Here is a 21,326-nt window from a genome sequence, read left to right as displayed (position 1 = left end):
GAGATCAAACGCTTTCGACTTCTCGGGACTGCCGCACAGGTCCTCAATTCAAGTCAATTTGCACTCTCCTTTTTATTTGGGCCCGTCCCTGGGCGGCATTTTTTATGCCGTGTTTACCCCCCTGCATTTGGGGGCGAGCAACAGCGAAATTAAACGAAAACACGCCATTCGCGAAAGATCAAAGCGGATGCGACACGTCTTTGGGGATCCCGAAATTTAGCAAGCCTCCGCGCTGCGAAATTTAAATGAGTTGCACCGTTTAGCAGGGGAACATTGTAAGCATTGAATACTATTATTAGTATTTCCATTATCTTATAAGAATTTATTTATGCACTTCTTTTCAAGGCTTTAAACGTCACTGTGGGAAAATGAGGAAAAGGACACAGGGTAAACCTATTGTGGTTCGATTTCTATTTTATTCAAAACTCAATGAACTTAACATTTATTGAGGAAAGTAATAAAAATGAAATGTACAAACATTTAACCACCAAATAGTCATATTACTTAAGTCTTCCATAAACTTCAATACTGCGAATAAGTGAAATTATTTGTTAACTAATTAAAATCCAAAAGATTACTTACCGATAAATACAAGTGGAATTGGCACCGTGATTGGAGTTAATGACAAAGGCGAGTCTTCGAAAAAGTGACTTGCTGTGCACAGTGTAGCTCTGTGTGCGCTTGTTGGCTGCATTATCGAAGGTCCACTGTCCCAGAAGCTCCCGCTTGGCATTGCCCTTCGGGAGACCCTAAAAACAAAAGATGTGTTTCCAAGAATCCGATTCCATTATGGATCGCCACTCACGTAAACATCAAAGTCCTTGGGGGCACTCTTCACGCACAAGCTCGGTGTCATTTCGCGTGCCACGTGTGTCAAGGAGAAAGCCTCTATGACGATGGGTTTGGCCAGGTGCAACACCACTGTTGCATTGCTTCCTTTGAAGCCAAAACAGGAGCCCGCCGACAAACTGGAACGCAGCATATTCACCGGTGGATTGGCACTGAAGTCAAGTCCTAGTAATGATTTTAATATGTTGGTTCCCTCAATGGGTTGAGCCTTCACACTCAAGATCCTTGCACCCAATTCCTCGGAAGCGTAGTTAATACGAGTTTTTGCCAGAGAGGAGGTTTCCTTTGGGGGAATCGGAATGGATTGGGCACTTCTCGCAGAGCAATCGTTGTTCATCATTTGCTTCTTCAGGTTGTACACATCGTCCATCAGGTGACCGATCTTCCTTTTAAACAGAGTATCCACGTAGGCGCTCACATCCCTGTTTTCCCACTTTCCCGAACCGCATCCTTTTGGTTCTCCTCCGAAGCAGTTGAACTTTCCCGATATCTGGGCTTCCTTGCTCTCCATCTGCTGCTGGTGAAGCATGTGCTAAAGAAATCCTTTTAACTTAGTAAGTGTTTAAGCACTAAATACTATTCTTACCGCTATATCGTCCACATCCTCTCGAAGTCGCGATATTCCCCTGTCATTCCTGCTGTTGTGAGCCATTAAGTAGTAGAAAAACGCAGAGAGCAGCACGAAGGAAAGAAAATATGTGACGCAGATTCGCTTGGCAACACGTCGACAGGCGTCCATTTTTAATGTGGAAATTCCAGTCAGATTTGCAATACTTGTAGGGATATATACACCTAAGATTGTGTTTCCCACTACGAGTTTTTGGTCAGATTGAGTTTCGGATTGACAGCTTAAATCGTTTTGAGGTGGCTTTCTTAGATTTAAAGAAATAATGTATAAAGTATAGTACTGTCATTGCCCAACGATAATTGGGGTTCATAAATTAAATAATGTAGAAACGTTCAAGTGCAATAATTGAATAGTGTAAAGACGATCTTTTATATCCAAACATTCTCTTAACCTTTGCACTTTGTAAAAACATTCGTTATATAAAAGTTAAATGAAGTAATATCTACTTTTTGGTAACGCCTTTTATCATCCGATTCTTTGCGACACTTAACCAAACCGAGGAGTGGGCGATAATGTCGCCAAAGGAATTCGATGAATCAAATTTAATTCGCCAAGAAAATCGCTGGAAAACGAACAATCGTTGAGAATAATGAGGCGAAATCGCATTAGGTGCGCAGCATCTGCGAAAGTCTCTAATTGTCAATGGCTAAATAATTGAGAGCCGAGAGCAAAAGAAGCGAATGGAGGGAAAGCGAACGGAACGTAATAGCATTAAGGAAAAATCCAAATGAAAATCACTTTAAATGCTAAACAGCTGGTTGGTTGCTTCTCGGCGGAGGCGAAATAAAAAACACACAAAGCGCCGTTGGCCCTTTAAGCATCCATTAAAAATTTAATAACTTTGGCCCCGGCCCAATGCAATTTTGTGAAATTTTCTAGCAAAATTAATTAGTCAAACAATCCATCAGGACCGGACCTTAACGTGGCCAGTGCCAGCAAATTATGCCGGCCGAAAGGCCGTTCCACAAAAAAGGTACGAAATCCCGCAGAGAAGGAAGCAACGTGAACGTGACCATCCTCGTTTTGGGCCGAGGATTTTTCACCCGAACTGGGGAGTCCTGTGGTCCTGCTCACGTGCGTTGCCTAAGCTGGCAAAATATTGACCCGGCTGGGAAATTCGGTCTGCGTCCGAAGCAGAGGTCCAACACTTCAAAGGCCGCAACGAATGTAATTTTAATCAAAAATTGCTCAGCCCCATGGAAATCCCGATGCAGGAATTCAGGTCGCTAATCCTTCTTAAAGGCAAGCTGTGGGCTTAGGTGGAATACTTTTACGCATTTCATTTCCATACATTTACGGCACACTCAAGCACAAATATTTCTGAATAGATTCCAAGAAAACGGAGCAGTCGAGTTCAGTTTGTGGGCAATAATTTTCCTGTTTAATCGACTTTTGTGCTGCGCAATCACGACCCGAAACATTGAGAGGGTGATGGAGACATGTCCACAGACAGGGGACAATTAATTTTTAATGCAAGTCGCTCGGCAGATCAGCAGCAGAACCGGACACAAACAAAAACGGCGTCGTTGAGAGCAAGTGCCGCTGCTAATTGCACTCATTCACACGGCAAGCGCAACAAAGGAGCTCTGAAGAGGCATCCACAGCGGCAACAACTGCCGGTACAGCCGGGTTGCAACAACAGCAACAGACGGCAAGTCGGGGCGAAGGGCGGAGTCTCCTTGACGCACGGAAACGGAAGCGTTAGTTGCAAGGATATGTTGCAGGAATGCACAATAGTTGCGGCCACCTTGGGTCAAGGCTAAAAGTTTAACTGCCAAAAAACAATGGATCTTTATGATTTTAGATAAGGAAAAAAATTGAAAGCTTAAACTAAGAATCCTTTAATGGCAATATCAACAAAAGTTAAACAAATTTCATTCTGTTTTATTTATTCTTTAACAAGTCAAAATCTTAATCTAAAATATCTATAATATATCTAATATACATTCTGACCATTGCAGGAAAAGATTTTAAAATCTAATTTAAATTTTGAAAATGTGTATTTGTAAGTTAATGGGCATTCCGTAGATTTATTTGAGGAACTGTATTATTTCCAAATGTAACAAAATAGAGGAAGATTTAACAATCTTGTTTAGCATCCGTCTAAAATAAAAATATTTGAACGATTACAGATTTTTAAAAATTGTGTGTGACTTCACACGATGTTCAAACCTAAATTTCTCTTTGATATCTTCTCCAAAACATCCTGGAATGTATTGCAGTGCCTTTCACGTATTTAATTTAGCCTCTCCTAGGAATGATTAGAGGAAAGCATTGTGTATCAATCACCTTTGGGCCCCATGAAGGTAATTTGGCCCCACTGTGCGAGCTGCGACTGTGTGCACTGCAATTACGTGCCATTGAGTCAGCCCATTGTTGGTGCTCTGCAGATAGCAAATAGTCCCATTCCGAGGGACTCCCTTCGGAGTCCGGCGTTTACGACGCCGCCCTCACCCGCTCCTCTTCAGTGTCATTGCCTATTTCCGGCGTAATTGTTATGCCAATTTTTAAGGGCCAGCCAGTGTGTGAAATTAAATGGAAATCAAATAAAGCCAGGGAGAGCGAAAATAACACATAAGTGCGGTTGAATTCGCAGCGTTAAATGTTAACAGTCGATTCTGCGATGCACACAGAAGACACATAAAAATATCAACGCGTATTTGCGTGCTCCTTCCTTATCTACTTGCAAAGGCCCAAAACCCTTCCCCGATAAAGCCCCCGTTTTTTTCTCTTTTTTTGGCCATCAGCCGCTGACATTCCTCGTCATCATCATTCCGGCTTAGACTTCGGGGGAGTGCAAATTGACAATTTCTGTGAAATTGCACAAATACGAGCCTGTGCTCCAATTTTTTATGGCAAATTACCCAGCCGCATGTGTGGATAGCTGGGGGCGTGGGGCGCAGTATGGAAGGAGGGGGCGTGGCAGGCAGGAAAATGTCATAAAACCGTTTGGTAGACGCTGCGCTACGGCAAGGTTTTTATGATTGGTTTTTAGGCGGCTTTCCCCACCCGAAAATGAGCAGCAAAGAGGCAAAATAAAAAGGGAAAAATAAATAAAATATAAACTGCGTTATGTTTATGCGCCAGAAAAAAGAGCCGAGCTGAAAAAGCTATCAGGACATCATCAGCCAGCGTATAATTAAACATTACGCAAGGGCAATAAAAAGATGAGACAAAAAGAAAAGGATTTTTCAGCATTTGAACGGCCTCAAAGAGTCCAATAAAATATGCAGCATATGTATTTACGATAATACAATGAATGCTGATTAGCCTCCCACATTTTATAGGCTATTTATAATTTGTTTAAAAATAAATTTCACCAAAATATAGTTTAGATTTACCCGCAACTTTCGTAAGCCTTTTATACTGTCTTTGAGCCAAAACAAGTTTTGTGAAAAACAAATTTATTCCTTGGTGGGCTGCTAAATTTTCCTTTGCAGCTGTTGTTTTCGAGAAAACTTTTTCCTATATTAAAAAGCAATTAGGCTGCATATAAGAGTGCATAAAAGTTAATAAACAGCACACAAAACGAACCCGAAACGCATTATATTCCTGGCTTTATTAAGCCTTGTTTAGGGTATTTTGGTAATAATTTATTCAAAATAAAAAGTGTCCCCTCCGGAATTTGTTTTCGATAGCAGGAGTGTTCCGCAGCATTTGCGAAACTTTAAAAGCAATTAAAAAGTTTGTGCAGTGCTATGATTTCCCCTTGCCACTCACCTTTAAGGTTGAAATGAACTTTTCGGGCAGCAGCTGGCGTTGGCCGGGAAAACGGCAACATTAGGGCTCAGAAACACACACACACACATACCCGAGGCATAGACATAATGATAAACATAATATGCCGCTGAGTGCCTGGAAGTATGCTTAATTCTGTGCAACTTTAGTGCCTTTAAGTTGCAGGCGGGACGCAAGAAAAGGGAAAGGAAATCCCCTTAAGTGTTCGTTCGCTGGACGCTGGGAAAACTTTGCTCCCTTTTTTTCCTCCCCTGCCTTAGTCTAAGTGCACATGCCACAAACAACAAACAGAGAAAGCTGCTAGGCAAATGTACATCGAAATGCGCACTGGCAGCAGGACGAAAGTGCTCAAAGGAATGCCTGCCAAGGAGAAGGAGAAGGAGAAGGCGTTTATTTGCGTTTATAATGTGTGAGCTATTAAAATTTTAGAGGCTGTTAGTGGGGCTGTGCGCACTTGAATTAAAATTGTTTCTGCTGCAGCATAAAATGAAAATTAGTTGATTTTTTATACGCTGCCAGCGGAAGGCGCTCGGCTCTTAAAGCTTTTAGGACGGCACCAGCTGCTACTCTGTGCTCACGGAAAAGTCTTTTAAGTGAAAATTCTCACAACGCTTGTTTGGATTACATTCATATTCATATTCATATTCGTACTCGCATTTGTATTTGTGTTTGTGTTTGAGTTTGTGTTGGCAAGCGTAAAGTGGAAATTAACATAAAACAGCGGCGACGCGGACAGAATACTTAATGCCAAGCCGAAGCGGCGATGCCCTCGAAAAAATACGGAAATTAATTGCACACAAGGAGCCTAAGATCTCTGCGGAACATAAACATTTAATTTATGCCGCAGAATCGCAGAATCACAGTCCATGGACTCTTTACCTTTATCTGTGCCACATCACTCCCACTTCTGCAACCCGCAGCGCTTAACGAACCCAAAAGTCCCGGCTCTTTTATTTACTTTTATATAAATATTTTTTGCCGTAAGCCTTGCCATTTTTTGCACCTCTCGGATTCAGCTGCAGCTTATTTTTGATGCATATTTTATTTTGCCATTGCATGCGTAATTTTATTTGCGCCACGCCCCCCGCCCACCTCTCCACGGTGTTGTTGCTGTTGTTGTTGCGGCTAGTTGCGGGCTCGTAATTCGTGGCGAAGGTATAAGTTTTATGACCACTGCCGCGATTTTTGTAGCTACGGTGGGTAGAGATGACCATTTAGCGGATTACTAGCTAACACCAAGTTACAAGAAATTATTACCCTTAATAAGCCATATGCAATATTATGACAAAATACGCAGTTGAAACTGTTACCATTTTATTGTTTATTGACTGTGGTTTTAAGTAAGTGCAGATTAAAAAAAAACCTTCTTTTTTTAAGACCCATGAAAGGTTAAAATTTATATCTGAAGTTGCGATGGAAACTGTTACAAATTTATTCTTCATTCAATTTAACGACCAGTTATTTGACACATTTAATTAATTTTATTGATGTAACAAAAAATCACTTTATTATTACAATATATGACAAACCACAAAGTTGTAAATTATTCTTTAACTAAATGTGCTTTTGTTTTGTATAAATATTTAAATCGACTTTTTTGCATGCCTTCAAAATAATTGGTCGAATGCCTTGTGGCTTATTAACCAAACAAAAAATGCTATTTCCTTCGAATATTTAAGCATTTTTTTGATAGCTGCAATCGACATCACAGGTGGCTGCTGCTGGCGGGTCTCCTTTGGCATGTTGTAAAAAATGTATGTGCATTCTACAACAAACTGCTGCTTGTTGTCGCCACTGTGGCTGCACCTGGGCGGACTGTTGTCGTCGTCTCGCTGCCAGAATATGCACGGCAATGTGCCAAATTAAGTGCTCTGCCTGCCAAAAAGGAGCAGCGAAAAAGCACGGCCAAAACAGATCTCGACGGGACGAGAGAGCCAGAGTGCCAGGACGGCGCTTAAGTTGTGATGTAAATTTTAATTTCCACATGTTATGACATTCTCGCAGCGCCCTTTGAAGTTTTCCCACGTTTGCATGGCTAATTTCGGGTGAGGCTTTAACGGGCCCACAGAATTTAAGTAATAGGACACTGTATTAAATTAGTGTACCCAAATTCGGTAATGCAATTTGTTGGCCTTCGAAGAAATAGCCCGGAGTTGTTTGGTGTTTTCTGGTTTCGCGTTGCCAATGGCAACAAGCCAACGCCTCTAAATTGCCTTTTTAACATAGCTGTTGATAAGTTTTTAATTAACTTTCAGCTTATTAGGTGGCCTGTAAATGGTTTGTGGCTTTATAAACTTTTTAAGTGCTTAACGATTAAGATGGGAATATGGGAATATTCAATCAATTTTAAATAATATGAAACTTATCTGTGAAATTGTAATTACAATATTCATCAATGATAAAATCTGTTAGTAAAGCTTTGAAAAATTAAAACAAAAAACTCTGTCACTGGCATAATAGGAACAAAGCAACTTGATGGCCTAATAAATTTTCTTTTCATTAAATGCCCAACTTTTCAGTTTAGTTATTTATTTATCACGCATACGCCATGTTGCACAGAATATCTTGTAAGCTACAACAAACTCGTTTTTTTACTCAAAATATCCACATCGATTGTCAGTATTATGAGAACCATCAATATTTCAAAGGGATTTCACAGCAACCCGATAGAGCAATCAATTTCTTATGAAATTTTCATTTGGTCGTGAGTGAAAGGTCAATTTGGTGTAAATGCCTATTGATTTTTTCCATCGAGCCGACGGAATGAAATTGAAATTATTTTCAACGACAGCAGTTTAGCAGACGTGTCATTGCCTGGAAAGGCCTGCGAAAACATGGGACATGTGAAAAATAAAATAAATATTTATCTAGCCCGGAATAATTCCGGCAGTGAGAAAATCTCTCAAATTGCCCGAGGCTGCTTCTGCTACGTTCGTGTCATCTTATTAAATCACCCGAGATAGAAAAAGTTTCAGGCCGTGATGGAAGTTGGTTCGTTGGTTGGTCGGTGAAAGGGAAAGTAGAAAGTAGAAACTGAGTGCTCCACACACTGGCAGAGGTTCAACTGCCTCTTGGTCTCGACTGTCAAATCATTTTGTGATAAGGATATAACAAATGTGCTCACTGCTCGCACACAAACGCGGGCCAGGACTTTCTATCTCGCCTGCGTGTCTGCTTCATAACTGACAAATGAAAATGTCAAAAAATGTTTGCTGACAAGCCAACCAAATGAGAAAGAACATTTTCCATTTATCTCTGGGCCCAACTTGCCGAGAGACACATTTTCAAAATTTAATTAAAATTTCTATTCGGCTTAAACCAACCAAAGGCAGCAGGAAACCACTATTGAATAGTTCAATTAAGCAAAAACCAATAAAATATCCACAGTTCACCGAAGAGAAGTCCAAATAATTTATTCCGGGTTGGGCATTTAGTTTTGTGAATTTTCAGAGCTTTATTTCGAGTATCCTTACGTAATTTTATTTCCCCGAATTTCCCTAATTAACAGACTGCCATTGTGGGTAAGTCAGGGACTTAAGTATCCTCACCTGCCAGTGTATCGTTACAATCTCGGCTCAATTTCAGGCTAAGCACCATACATTTGGGGGAAGTCCGAAAGCAGCTGCGGCAGCATTAGGCCATAGAAAGTCGCCGGTCATGATTAATGTTCGGTTATTAATAATGTCCTCCTGTCGGCCGAAAAACAGACTTCAGACTTCAGGTGCCTGCCAAATCAAGTCAATTTGCTGGAATCCGAGTATCCATTACGCATTTTCATTGGCGCCAGACGGTTCTGTTCTGTTCTGTTCTGTTCTGTTTTCAGCCAACTGAAATTCGACTCGGTCTGTTGTCTGCTGTTTTGTACTATTTTGCGTGGGAGAAATGAGGATGGCAGCTAATGAAGCGCTGGATTCTTTTCGGATCCGCCTTTGTCCGACCATCTCGACCAGCTCATCTCGGGTTTCCCAGAAGCAGGTTGTTTTCCACGTAGAGGCAATTTCTTGGTGCGCACAATAAACCTGCATTTAAGTTAATTTTCCTGTAATTTATCTGTTATTTAACTAAGGCAGCCATTGTGCAATATGTTGCATGATTTATGCCTGACATTTTCAATTGTTTATTGCTCTCGTTTCCTGCTCTGCTTCGGTCCGCTCTGCCTTTTGTTTTTCACTTAGATTAATTTTGACAAATATAAATGTCAACCTGGTTCTGGTTCTGGTTCTGGTTGTGATCCTGCTGTTGGGGACTTTAATGAACTGCCCTCATAAAAATATGAATAATAAGCAAATAATGTCGGGGACAAGGTGGAAACACAATGATGCGCCTTAATGGGGCCGGCAAATTATTGGGATTATATCAACAAAGCGACCAATCCATTTCCATCCAATTAAAGTCGGACAATGTGCACTCAATTCGCATTTCGCTGTGTCAATCCTGCGAGTGCGATTTCCATTCCATTTTATCCAGTCGGATATGTATTTACATAACTGCGCTATCGATTCCGGGGAAAGAATGCAATAATTAGCTTGTTGTGGCTCTGATTCACTTGCTGGCTGAAACCGAAACCCATCCCATTCAATCCAACTCCATCCGATTCGATTCGATCCGATCCGATCGGATTCATTATGCAAGAAAACAAACACTTGAATAATTGAGAAGCCTCATTGAAACGAGAGCTGCAGCCATTGGCGAAAACTATTTAAAATAAATCACCCAGCTCAGACACAGAAGCTGTGAGCTTTTTATTGGGAATAAATTACCTCGGCGCCGCTTTATTTATGGCTCTATGTCACGCAGATAATGAGCCGAATTATTTTCAATTTATTCGCGTGTTAATCGCACGAGAGCAGAATTAGTTTGACTCCAATTACAGAACACACAGAATGTGTAGGGATTAAAGTAGAATGCCTGAAAGGAACATTTTTGTTTAATAGCATTTTGGGATTTGGGAGAGGGTTTTAATTAATTTTATAGTGATGCAAAGATAATAAATGACTAATCGAAATGGGCAAAATCGGTTTTACTGAAAGTTATTGGTAAAATACATATTATTTTGGGGTTAAATGTCCATGGGTACTTGTGTTTAGTAGTTTTCCAGGCTGTGGTAGAAAGTTTAGTCAACAATTTAGGTTTGATTTAATTTTGATTAAAAATTAATTGCAAATACTTTGCTAAAAGAGTTTTCGTAAACAATGAAAATAAAATATTTTGATAATGAGGAAATTAATTTACTTTAAACAGTTTTATTTTTTATGTGATAAGATAAGGGGTTTAATGAAAATAAACTATTTTCAGAGTTGGGAAACTAAATTAAATAAAATAGTTGTATATTTTCTGATGTAATAAAAAACAATATATAATATTTGCATGGCTAATAAAAAATATAATTCATACAAACTGAATTCATATTTATCCTTACTAATCCTTTCTTGGTTAATTTTTTCCTTTTCTTGCAGAATCAGCATTTAACGAGACACGAAACAACTTCGGGAAGAACACGCGGCAAATGCATTACATTATAATTTCATTAAGGACAAAAGCCTTTCTCTGCCGGCAGTGAAACAAAGTGAAAGGGAGATAAGAGGAAGAGGGAGAGCGGAGAAAGGCGTGCGGAGAAAGTCAGAGAGGCAAAAAAAACCGCAAAAGGCGACAATAGTCCCCGAGCCCATTCCCCATTCCCCATTGCCTACTTCTTGCGGCTGTCGAGTAAAAGAATCAAGGGCCTGGCATTTTTATGAAATTAATACAAAGGCCGCTGAAGGAGTAGCAGTGGAAGTGGTCGAGGAAGTGGAAGCGGAAGTGGCAGCCATGACAAGAGCCCCGGCGACAGGACAATGAGGGGCGGGACTGCGACAGCGATTCAAGTGGCAGGAGCGCTGCTTTTATGGCCCGACACCGCTCGAGTAGACGTGACAGCCTCCGATCGGCTAATAATATTTATCCGCGGCGCATAATCTGACATGCCAACGTGAGCCAGCTGGCCAAGAAGCCAACTAGAGAGGAAGCAAGAAAAGCCAACAAAACAGAGGGAAATCTTAGAGGAAAACAAACCAGAGAAGATGATGATCTTGATACTGCTCCTGGCGTTCCTGGGGATTTTATCATCCACTTTGGGATGCCCACCGGAGGTGTGTGTGTGCAAATGGAAGGGTGGCAAGCAGACGGTGGAGTGCGGTGGCCAGCAGCTCGCCAATCTGCCGGAGGGCATGGACCCCGGCACCCAGGTGCTCAACTTCAGCGGGAACAGCTTGCAGGTGCTGCAATCGGAGCGGTTCCTGCGGATGGATCTGCTCAACCTGCAGAAGATCTACCTGTCGCGCAACCAGCTGATCCGCATCCACGAGAAGGCCTTCCGCGGGCTCACCAACCTCGTGGAGCTCGATCTCAGCGAGAATGCGCTGCAGCACGTCCCCAGCGAGACGTTCCAGGACTACAGCTCCCTGATGCGGCTATCCCTCAGCGGCAATCCCATCCGGGAGCTGAAGACCTCCGCCTTCCGGCACCTGTCCTTCCTCACGACACTCGAGCTGTCCAACTGCCAGGTGGAGCGGATCGAGAACGAGGCCTTCGTGGGCATGGACAACCTGGAGTGGCTGCGGTTGGACGGGAACCGAATTGGTTTCATCCAGGGACCGCACATCCTGCCCAAGTCGCTGCACGGGATCAGTCTGCACAGCAACCGGTGGACCTGCGACTGCCGCCTGCTGGACATCCACTCCTGGCTGGTCAACTACAACACCCCGCTGGCGGAGGAGCCGAAGTGCATGGAGCCGGCGCGACTGAAGGGCCAGGTGATCAAGGGCCTCCAGCGGGAGCAGCTCGCCTGCCTGCCGGAGGTGAGTCCGCAGTCGAGTTACACGGAGGTGAGCGAGGGGCGCAACATGTCCATCACCTGTCTGGTGAGGGCCATCCCGGAGCCGAAGGTCCTCTGGCTGTTCAACGGCCAGGTGATGAGCAACGACAGCCTGGTGGACAACCTGCACATGTACTACTACATCGACGAGACGATCGGCGGCAGTGGAGCGGAGGAGAAGCGCAGCGAGATCTTCATCTACAACGTGGGCGCTGAGGACAACGGCACCTTCTCCTGCGTGGGCCAGAACATCGCGGGAACCACCTTCAGCAACTACACTTTAAGGGTGATCATCAAGGAGCCGCCGGTGGTCAATGAGGTCTCCTTCCCGCGCGACTACATGAACTACATTGTGGCCAGCAGCGCGGGAGGGGGGCATCATCTTCGTGGTGCTCCTCTGCACCATTGTGGTGAAGTGCAAGAAGCAAGCGGAGCCGGCCAAGCAGCGCAAGAAGTGCGACCAGGTGACCAGCATCGCAGGGGGAACGGATTCCTCCACGGGAAGCACCCAGGACACAGGAATGGGAATGATGAAGTGTGCCTCCATTTTGAATGACGGAGGAGATAGCTTGAATGGCAATGCAGGACTCATGCTGGGTGACACTCTGACCCCCACCAAGGCGGCGAATGGAGCAGCTGGCGGGGGCATCATCCTGGGCAATCAGATGAAGCAGAACCTGCTGCTGTATGCCACCCCCAATCCCGCCCAGCAGCAGCTGCAGTTGAATGTGAATCTCATGGGTACGGGACCTGGATCCCCTCCCCTCCTCCTCAGCAATGGACATGGATTGGCGGCTGCTTACTGCTCCCCCCCTGCTTCGCTACGGAACTACCAGGAGAAGAACCCCGATTTGGTCAACGATGCGGAGAGCGTGAAGCACAAGCTAAAGACCGCCGTGAGTTTGGACGGTGCCGGGGAGTACGAGACGCAGAGTGACTGTGGTCAGTACGAAGGTTGCTACCAACTGGCAGCTGCTCCACATCCGCACCAGGGTCACCAGCATCCGCATCCGGGTCACCCGCTGATGGGTCGCTTCGCCCAGGCGATGACCACGCTGCCGCGGGGCATGCAACTGAAGCCGGCGCCCCACCAGGTGGACGTGCACCTCAACCCGGTGTGCTTTTTGGGTCAGGATGGATCCTTTGCCTACGACTTCAGCAGCGCTCACTTGGTGCAGCAATCCCCTCAGCCGCAGCAGCAGCAGCAGCAGGTGCAACAGCAGGTGCAGCCGGCTGCCAACTTCTACCGCACTCTGCCGCACAACCGGCTGCACAAGCAGCAGCAGTTCCAGGCGGCGGCGGCAGCGGGCGGGAATCCCACACTGCGCTACAGCTTGGAAGCGGAGTTCATCCAGAGGAATCCGCCGGTGAGCTACGAGAAGTACCAAATGCCCAATGTGCGCTTCACAGCAGAGGGCTATCCGCAGCAGCAGCAGCAGCAACAGCAGCAACAACAGCAGCAGCAGCAACAGCAGCAACAGTTGCAGCTGCAGCAGCAACATCAGTTCCCCTCGCCGCCAGAGGGCTACAAAAGCGAACTTGCGATGATGCCGGCGCCATTTCAGCAGTGGCCCAGCTGTTTGCCCGGCTACCGCTTCGCCCAGTCGCCCACCAGCCAGCCAGGGGTGGCAGCCCCACCTGCCGCAGTGGTAGCACCACCCCCGCAGCAGCAGCAGCAACCAGCAACAGCAGCAGCAGCCACCTCCACCATTCCCGAATTGGATGAAAGCGAAGCGAATTCGCCGCGACTCGAGGAGGCCGCCGGATCGACAGCGCCACCTGGCGGCGAGGAGGATAGCCGCGAGGAGAGCGCGAAACTCAAGCAGTTGAACGGTCCTTTGGCCGACAGTCCCGACGAAGGATACGTGGGCGACGGCCAGGAGACGAGCGACATTTGACCCGGCCAACCGACGACTGCCAGGGAAGAAGCGGCCTTAGACGATTCGGTGGCTCTGTAAACTGCCGGCTGATCAACAAACCACTCATAGCCTAAGTTCGCTCCTTATTTGCCTCCTTGTTTTTCCTTTTTCCCGCTTTCCTGTTTCCTCCTTTGGTTTTAGTTACCTTTCCCCTTTTCTGTTTGCCGGCCAGCCCGCAAAAAACCGAGCCAACAAAAGGCGAACCCAAGTTTAACCTAATAATTGGCAGGAGAGGGAAAGAGAGAGGGAGAGTGCGAGTGAGAAAAGGAGAAGGCCCAGAAAACCAAATAAAAGGAGCAGGGAAACAGGAACTCTTTGGCAAGCCGAAGTTCAAATACCCAATCAATTGATAAGCCAGATTTTGTTGCAAAAGTTTACTTAGAGCGAAGGCAAAACCATGAAAGCAATTTTGTTCAAGAAAATTATGAAGTTTCATAAAGTATGTAGAAGGTGAAATAGAACTTAATATTTTAGTAATATCATTTAACTTTTTACTTCAACTACCAAGAAATCCAGTATTTACTTGCACAAAGTTTCCTAGTTTTTGGCACTCTCTGCCACCACTTTCACCACTCTTCCCCAGGACTTTTTGCGTTCAGGGTATTTGACCAAACAATAGGCGGACCTAACCTAATAAAGCCGAAAAACAAAGACGCCGCTAAACAAAAGCCTCTTGTCGTTGTTTGTTTCTGTTTGCTGCGTGCTTCGAGTGGCAAGCTGGCAGCATTTTATTTCCGCTGATGTAATTGAAAAACTTTTTCATTTAATATAAAGTTTTCAGCAGCTCTCGCCGCCCAAAGGCAGAAAAGAAAAAGGCAAGAAAGCGGGAAAAGAGGAGCAGGAATTTCAGGGCCTCCTAGACGAGAGGACATGTGGGGTTTCCTGTGTGTGCTTGTGTGTGTGTGTTCCGATTGAGATGTCGGGTTCTCGGAGGCGTTGTTAGTTGACAATCGACGGGGAAGTCCCACTCACCCAGTCACCAGGTTGCAGGCTGGGTCCCCCGTTTGGATCCACTTCTCTGGGTTCCACTTGAGAGGCAAGTGGCATGTGTTTTCGCCATGGCGACACCTGCTCTCCGTGACACAAAGGACTCCGGCTGAAGGACCCCGGCTGTTGAACCTCTCCGAGTCAAGAGTGCCGGCCGAAAATCGCGAGTGGCATTAAGGGCTTCCCCTTTGTAGTGTGCTCTAGTTTATGAAATTTTAATTCGGGCCACATCCGCGCCCGAGCTGCATTTAAATAATTTATCGCATTCAGAAGCTCAGCGGGTCCTAAGCAAACCTCTCGACTTTCATCCTTGCCCTTCACCTTTTAACCCCTCCAATCCCGACTTCGAATCCCCGCCTTAAGTTTGTTGTAGAGTCGAACACAAGTGTTTCCGGGTAACATTAAAGTAGATATCGTAAATTAGAGCGGCTAGCATCGTAAGAACTAACTAATATAGGATAACCCCAACCGTTTGAGACTTGTATGTAAATGTAGCCATAGAGATCGTTTAAGCAGAGCCCAGGCTTTCTCTTTTACCGTAACTGTTGTGTAAAGTGTTCGAGACTTTCCCCACTGTAACATAAATCGAAAAGAAATCGAGAGGAGAGGGCGATTGTGAAATGCTTGCAAAGTATTTGAAGGAGTTTAAGCAACAGGAAACCACAATTAGCAATGGCAAAATGCATATGAGAGCGAGGGCAGAAGCAATCATTTAAGCACAATATGGAATATTGTAAATTGCATAAATAAATCATTAGACGTAAGAGCCAGGCAAACACTAACACCTGCAGAACACACTCACTCTAACACTCACAATCACAATCACACTCACAATCACCAACACCACCACACTCGTACTTCGTACTCGGCATGATTTGTGTATGTAGCGAATGATTATGTTTTATGTTCACCAAGTGAGTTAGTTGGCAAGATGCACCTAAAGGAAAATATAGCAGCAGAAACTAAATTAACGAAGCAAAAATACCACAAACAAAAAACATTTTAGCCTAGCAAACTGTTTGAATCTCAGCCCGAACACACGAACACTCGAAGGTATATTAAACAAAAGAAGAATTGCCTGCAGGCAGAATAATTTTAAATATTATATGGCATACACTACGATATAAAGAGAATGTTAGCATTAAGTTAATGGCTAGGCGAAGCAGAACATATACGCATAAACCGAATAAAGGCCCATAAACGGTCGCGAAACATTTAAAGGATAACGGCCAGAGGACACACAATCTAGTTATAATTAATTTTCTAAGTTAAATTAAATTAAATGCATAAAGATAATAACAGAAGCAAGTGTAAAAAGGATAAGAGAGAAATTAAACCGAATAAAACGCATTAAACTGAAGAATTTAATAAAAACTAAATTATGCCGCTTTTTACTTAAGTCGAGCGCTGCACCGCCAACAAAAAACAAAAGGGAGCGCAAACAATTCCAGCGATTGAATATTAAACAGTCGGAGATGGAGCCTTTCTTCTTGCAGCAGGATAATGCCGTGCTAACGACGAATGGCGATGGCGATGGAAATGCAAATGCGCCGCTAAGTAGGCAACGCAAAATCCAGCGAAAGCTGGGCGAGAATGCCAGTCTAGATATGTTGGAATATTGAAAGAGAATTAAATGAGAGATGAACTGGGTGCGAGGAAATGGGGAATGGGAAGTGCGGATAAATACCCTTTTTGCTGATTAAAATTATCGCAGCCTTTTCTTGAGTTCCCTGAAAAAATTACCATAAAACTTGAGGCATCGAAAAGAAGAGTTGAAGCAAAATAGAAGAAGTTGTAGAAAAGGGAGTTTTTATTCGAATAATAGAGAGACATTAAAGTGAGCAAATTAATATTTAATTAGGAAATGGAAGACAGTCATAAACTACCTACGAATGCAGACCAATTAGTGAGTGAAAACGAAAGCTGATTGTAAATGCACAAAACATCTTAAAGTAGACCCCCTAAATATTCATAACTTAATAAATTCAGTGAGGCGAAATGCAATTATCGTAAGTCAAAGGCAACCCAAGGCGCTGTCGAAATCCCACCAAAACCCGAACGCTTTTGGCATATGTAATGACAGCTTTACTGCCGCAAGTTTACCCAACCAGCAAAACCCGTTGCAGCTCAAGGTTGTTTTGCGGGCCTCAAGATGCCAAGATGCGGAGATGCGAATATGCGAAGATGGCGCACATTACGCATACGCAGTGTCTGCCCAAAATGAGCACATCGAGGCGCGGCAAGGTCGCAGCCGAGCTCAAAGCACAGCTAACACACCCGGAACGGACCGGACGGACTGACTGACTGACGGACGGACGGACGGACTGACTGGAAGCCCGGAATGAGGAGACCTCGGCACTGACGCATTACTCGTTTCAGTGCGCAATAATGTCATTAAAGGGCGCAAACGGAGAACGCCAAAAGGAAAGCACAACTGGGTCAGTTAATGCAGCCAGTTGTTACCTCGACCTGACATTTATGAGCAGCTGCAGAGAGCTGTGGAGCTGCGGATGGCTGCTCCCCCGGAGCGCCGAGCAATTAAAAGCCGGGCTTAAACCAGCTCCGCTCCAGCAGCTCCGCTCCACACGAGTGTCGAAATTTATTGGAAATGCCTTAAGCTCGCACACCCGAAAGACGTCTAAAGCCGCCAAAAATATGGCCAACACAGGGGGTGTGGGGAATCGAGGGTCCTTCTCCTCCTCTCAAGCAGCCACATCGTTGACAGCGATGGAGAGAAAAACCAAAGCCAGGCAGGAATTGCGGCAACGGCATCAAAATCAAAGACGAGCACCCGGCTCCAACCGAAAACCAAAGTCGGAGGCGCGCATAATTAATGTAGGCATAAAAACAAGTGACTTGTAAATATTGCCAAGGCAATGCTCGGGACCTACAAGCACGCCCACCCCCAAAATCTCCCGAATGCCGAGTATCTCTGGGATGCGAGTGTGAAGGGGGTTGCGCCCTCACTGGGGCTACTTACAAAGTGGCAAGTACGAGTGAGGACTGCGAGGCTGAGGTTTCCAGGCACCACACAGTGGGACCAACTTCCCCGGAAAGTTGCCTGTTTACTCCAAGAGTTTTCCTGGAAAACTGAGAGCATAAGAATTTGTTTTGTAAATTTGCTCAAGAGGTAAGTGGAACTCGCGAAGCATTGGAGTTTAATTTAATTAAATTACAATTTAAAAGTATTTAAATGAGGTGGTGAAAGTTATTGTGCACGGATTCTTTGAAACATTTTTCTACGCATGAGGTTGAAATTAAGATGTATAGGAAAGCAGATAAGATTAAATAGACCTTAAGGACTCATGATTTAATTTAGGGCCCTCTGCTGGTTATAATTCTCGTGTAATTAATAAACCAAAATTACTAGAAAAAAAGCATTGGCTATATGCTTATTAAAAATTACGGTCCTTTATATTTTTATTACAAATTTTGAACCAAAATAAAAATAAATATATGTAAGTCAATTTTAAAAACAGGACTTCCATTCAAAAATCAAGTTATATAAAAAATTTAAATAAAATATCAAACAAACAGGTAAATATTAAGAACGTAATGATCTTCAAGGTAAAAAAGAATGTCAATTTATGGTTTGGTATAAAAAAAACAAAAAATCAAATAAATTCGAATTTTCATAAAACAGAAATTTAAAGATGTCCTTAATTTATTTTAACATTCATCTTGTTTTTTTTTTCTTCAGACGCCATCGAACTTGTGGAACATTTTAAAGGATATCCTTGAAAACAACATTGACAAAATATAAATAAATTTAATTAGTAGGCTCAGTAGTAGTAAATAGTAGGCTTTAAAACCATTATTTAAGTAAGCATTAAGTGCGTGATGAAAAGTGATCTAATCAGATTGTAGGGCCCGCATCATGTTGCATCCTCGACTAGTTTGAAGTCACGGTGCAGCATGTTGGTTTCACTTTGGTGGCAAGGCGGTCGAGTGGCGAGTGGGCAAGACGCAGAGCCACTTAAAAGCGCACACAATCCAGCTGCTCGGCATGTGTGTGAGTGGGTGTCGTCCTGGTTGTTTATGTGTGCGAGAGATGGCCGACATCAGCACCACTCCCTCTCCCACCCGCTTCGTCCTTCGTCCTTGTGGCCGCTTGCCTGCGTTTATATGGTCTAGTGATTGTGACATTGTAGCTACAATTACAAGCGGAAGTGACGCACATCAACGCACAAATATGGAGGCGTCTATCTTTGCTTTATGTACGGCTAATGCGCCACTAAAGCTGCGCACAAATTGGGCTTATCGTATGGTTATTCCAATTCTATTTTATGCCCCAACCCAACTCGTCCCGACCGCCTGGCAACTTGGATGCCCCGAACATTGTGTGAAAAATGTTGAGTCAAAGTTTGTGGCGTTGGAGCGGAACGAACGCTTGATATCCGCACACAAGTTGGCTAGTTTGTCTTATAAAGTTATTAACCAAAATTAATGTTTGTTATAAAATTTGCTGTGTGGTTCGGAAGTGCTTGTGCATAAAATAAACGATTCAGGCAGTCGATGTATGTGCGCCAACCACAAGAAAGGCAATCAGAGTCATGCATAAGTAAACCATCTCGAAATGGCAGGTGATTCATGGCGAACTTTGTCGGTCATTAGGCTTGAAGAGATTAGGCGCTGAGTTGAGCTGGCTTAATATGCCCATTAAATATTGATGGCTACATTGCATAAATTTGCGACTCTGAACTAAAACTTGCAGTGCTTGAAACTTCTTTTGTGGCTTTTCCAGTATTTTAAGGCACGTTGCCTGCCATTTCAAAACTTAACCAATTTCGAATCCCTGCTCCGTTTATGTGACTCGTTTTCGGTTTAGCCATAAAAGAACGGATCCTGGTCTTTTGTCACAGGTTCCTCGTAGAGTCGGAATTAAATATTCACATTCACGCATGCATGCACATTAATTTGCATAACTAATAATCCTGTGCCCAGGAAAAATGCTGTGCAAGAACTTTGAGTGGCCCGAGCAGAAGCAGAAACAGAAGTGGACTGTGGACTGTGGAAATATGTCAAACTGCAAAACTCGGCTGACAAACAATGGACAGGACCGAAACGTGCCTGGCCACGAATCGAGCAGCTGCGGCGTAGATGTCTCCAAATTAATTCAAACTCATAAAATATTGACTACAAACAGACTCGGCCTGCCAGCTGGCCCAAAGATGATGTGGGACGGCCATTCATCTTGGAAAACCTTACACGTATTCCGGGCATTCGACTCCTCCTCGTATTTGTCTAGTTGTCAATTTTTAATGTGGCTGCTTGACAAATCAATTTTGCGAGACTGCAACAAATGAAACGAACAAAGGACTTCTACTTCGTCGAAAACTTTCTATTTGCCAGATCCAAAGGCACACAAAGAGCAATGTCAACGTCTTTAGGATAATTTGATTCGGATCTCTCCGGTCCTCTCTCACTATTTTGCCAAATTGATGGAATTTTAAATTTGTTTTGCCAGGCAACGTCCATTGACTGGCAATTAGAATAATTTGGCCAGCTGTTGCCACATCTTGGCTTCTCTAGTCGGACCCTTATCCTTGGCCATTCTGCTGGTGATTACACCGGAATATTTGCCAAAATATTTAATGGTCACACTTGCGAGTGACTCGACAGGTAAATAAGAGAGGATTGCATAGTTATTTGTAATAGATACGAATATTCGACACCTCAAATGTAAATTGGTTTTAAAAGGGAGTCAATGTTTGCCTAAAAGCTGAAGTGATTCATTTGGAGTTGCTTTCAGGGGAAAGATAAATCATTTATTGGGTGAACTCCATATATTATTTTTTTAATGAATAATAACTTATTCTGAGCCTACACTAGTTTAAACTTTTCTAGTTCTATGTGAAGGGTAGGAGTTATTTACGAAAGGTATGTGTTATATATCTTTCTACTTTTCGGACAGGTTGATTTCATTGAAATAAATTCAACCAATGCATATTTTAAGGCGAAGCAGGCAATCTCTTATGCTTATCCTTGGGAAGTAACTACCCAATATTTTCACTGAACACACACAGATCCTGCCCGAACCCTTTTGCAGGGATACTTTGAGTATTCTCCAAACACAAATCACCAAATAACCAAACAGGTTTTCTGGTCAAAGCCATCCGCACACAGATACACTTACACACTCGCACACACTCACACACGCTCACCGTTTCTCCATGCGTATTAAGTGTAATTAACTTGGCCAGAACTTCGGCTGGGTCTGAGATGGCCCTAAGGTTTGCTCTAAGCTTTGTTTGTTTATTTCCAGCCTTTGTAGTATAATTTAAATGGATTTTGTGGCTATTTTAAAGATAACCGCTGCAGTTCTTCGGCTATCTTCGCTATAATAAGTCTA

The 21,326-nt window shown here is 43.7% G+C and overlaps 2 protein-coding genes across 3 annotated transcripts in view; one reads left to right on the top strand and one right to left on the bottom strand.

Annotated features, from left to right (window-relative positions):
• Positions 1–16,353, top strand: part of LOC108089298 — a 53,095-nt gene extending 36,742 nt beyond the window's left edge. Inside the window, 2 exon segments of the mRNA XM_017187512.2 lie at positions 10,672–12,438; positions 12,440–16,353. Coding sequence (XP_017043001.1) covers positions 11,275–12,438; positions 12,440–13,966 — 2,691 coding nt within the window. The 5' untranslated portion in view covers positions 10,672–11,274 and the 3' untranslated portion in view covers positions 13,967–16,353.
• On the bottom strand, positions 403–1,719 carry LOC108089521 (SUN domain-containing protein 1). Of its 2 annotated transcripts, none has more exons than XM_017187887.1 (4): positions 1,436–1,719; positions 806–1,381; positions 583–749; positions 403–528 (listed from the first exon to the last, which is right to left on the bottom strand). In XM_017187887.1, exons 1-4 carry the CDS (start codon positions 1,586–1,588, stop codon positions 501–503), a joined length of 924 nt encoding a protein of 307 aa, XP_017043376.1. In that variant the 5' UTR covers positions 1,589–1,719; the 3' UTR covers positions 403–500. The 2 variants fall into 2 exon arrangements, with proteins under 2 accessions (XP_017043376.1, XP_017043458.1); XM_017187969.1 differs by having other exon boundaries at positions 806–1,363.
• Positions 16,354–21,326: the final 4,973 nt, after the last annotated feature.

The sequence above is a fragment of the Drosophila ficusphila genome, unplaced genomic scaffold (assembly GCF_018152265.1).
Source record: "Drosophila ficusphila isolate 14025-0441.05 unplaced genomic scaffold, ASM1815226v1 contig_607, whole genome shotgun sequence".
Taxonomy (NCBI): domain Eukaryota; kingdom Metazoa; phylum Arthropoda; class Insecta; order Diptera; family Drosophilidae; genus Drosophila; species Drosophila ficusphila.
Note: the sequence above shows the minus strand (reverse complement) of the source record. Positions and strands in the feature narration are given on the sequence as shown.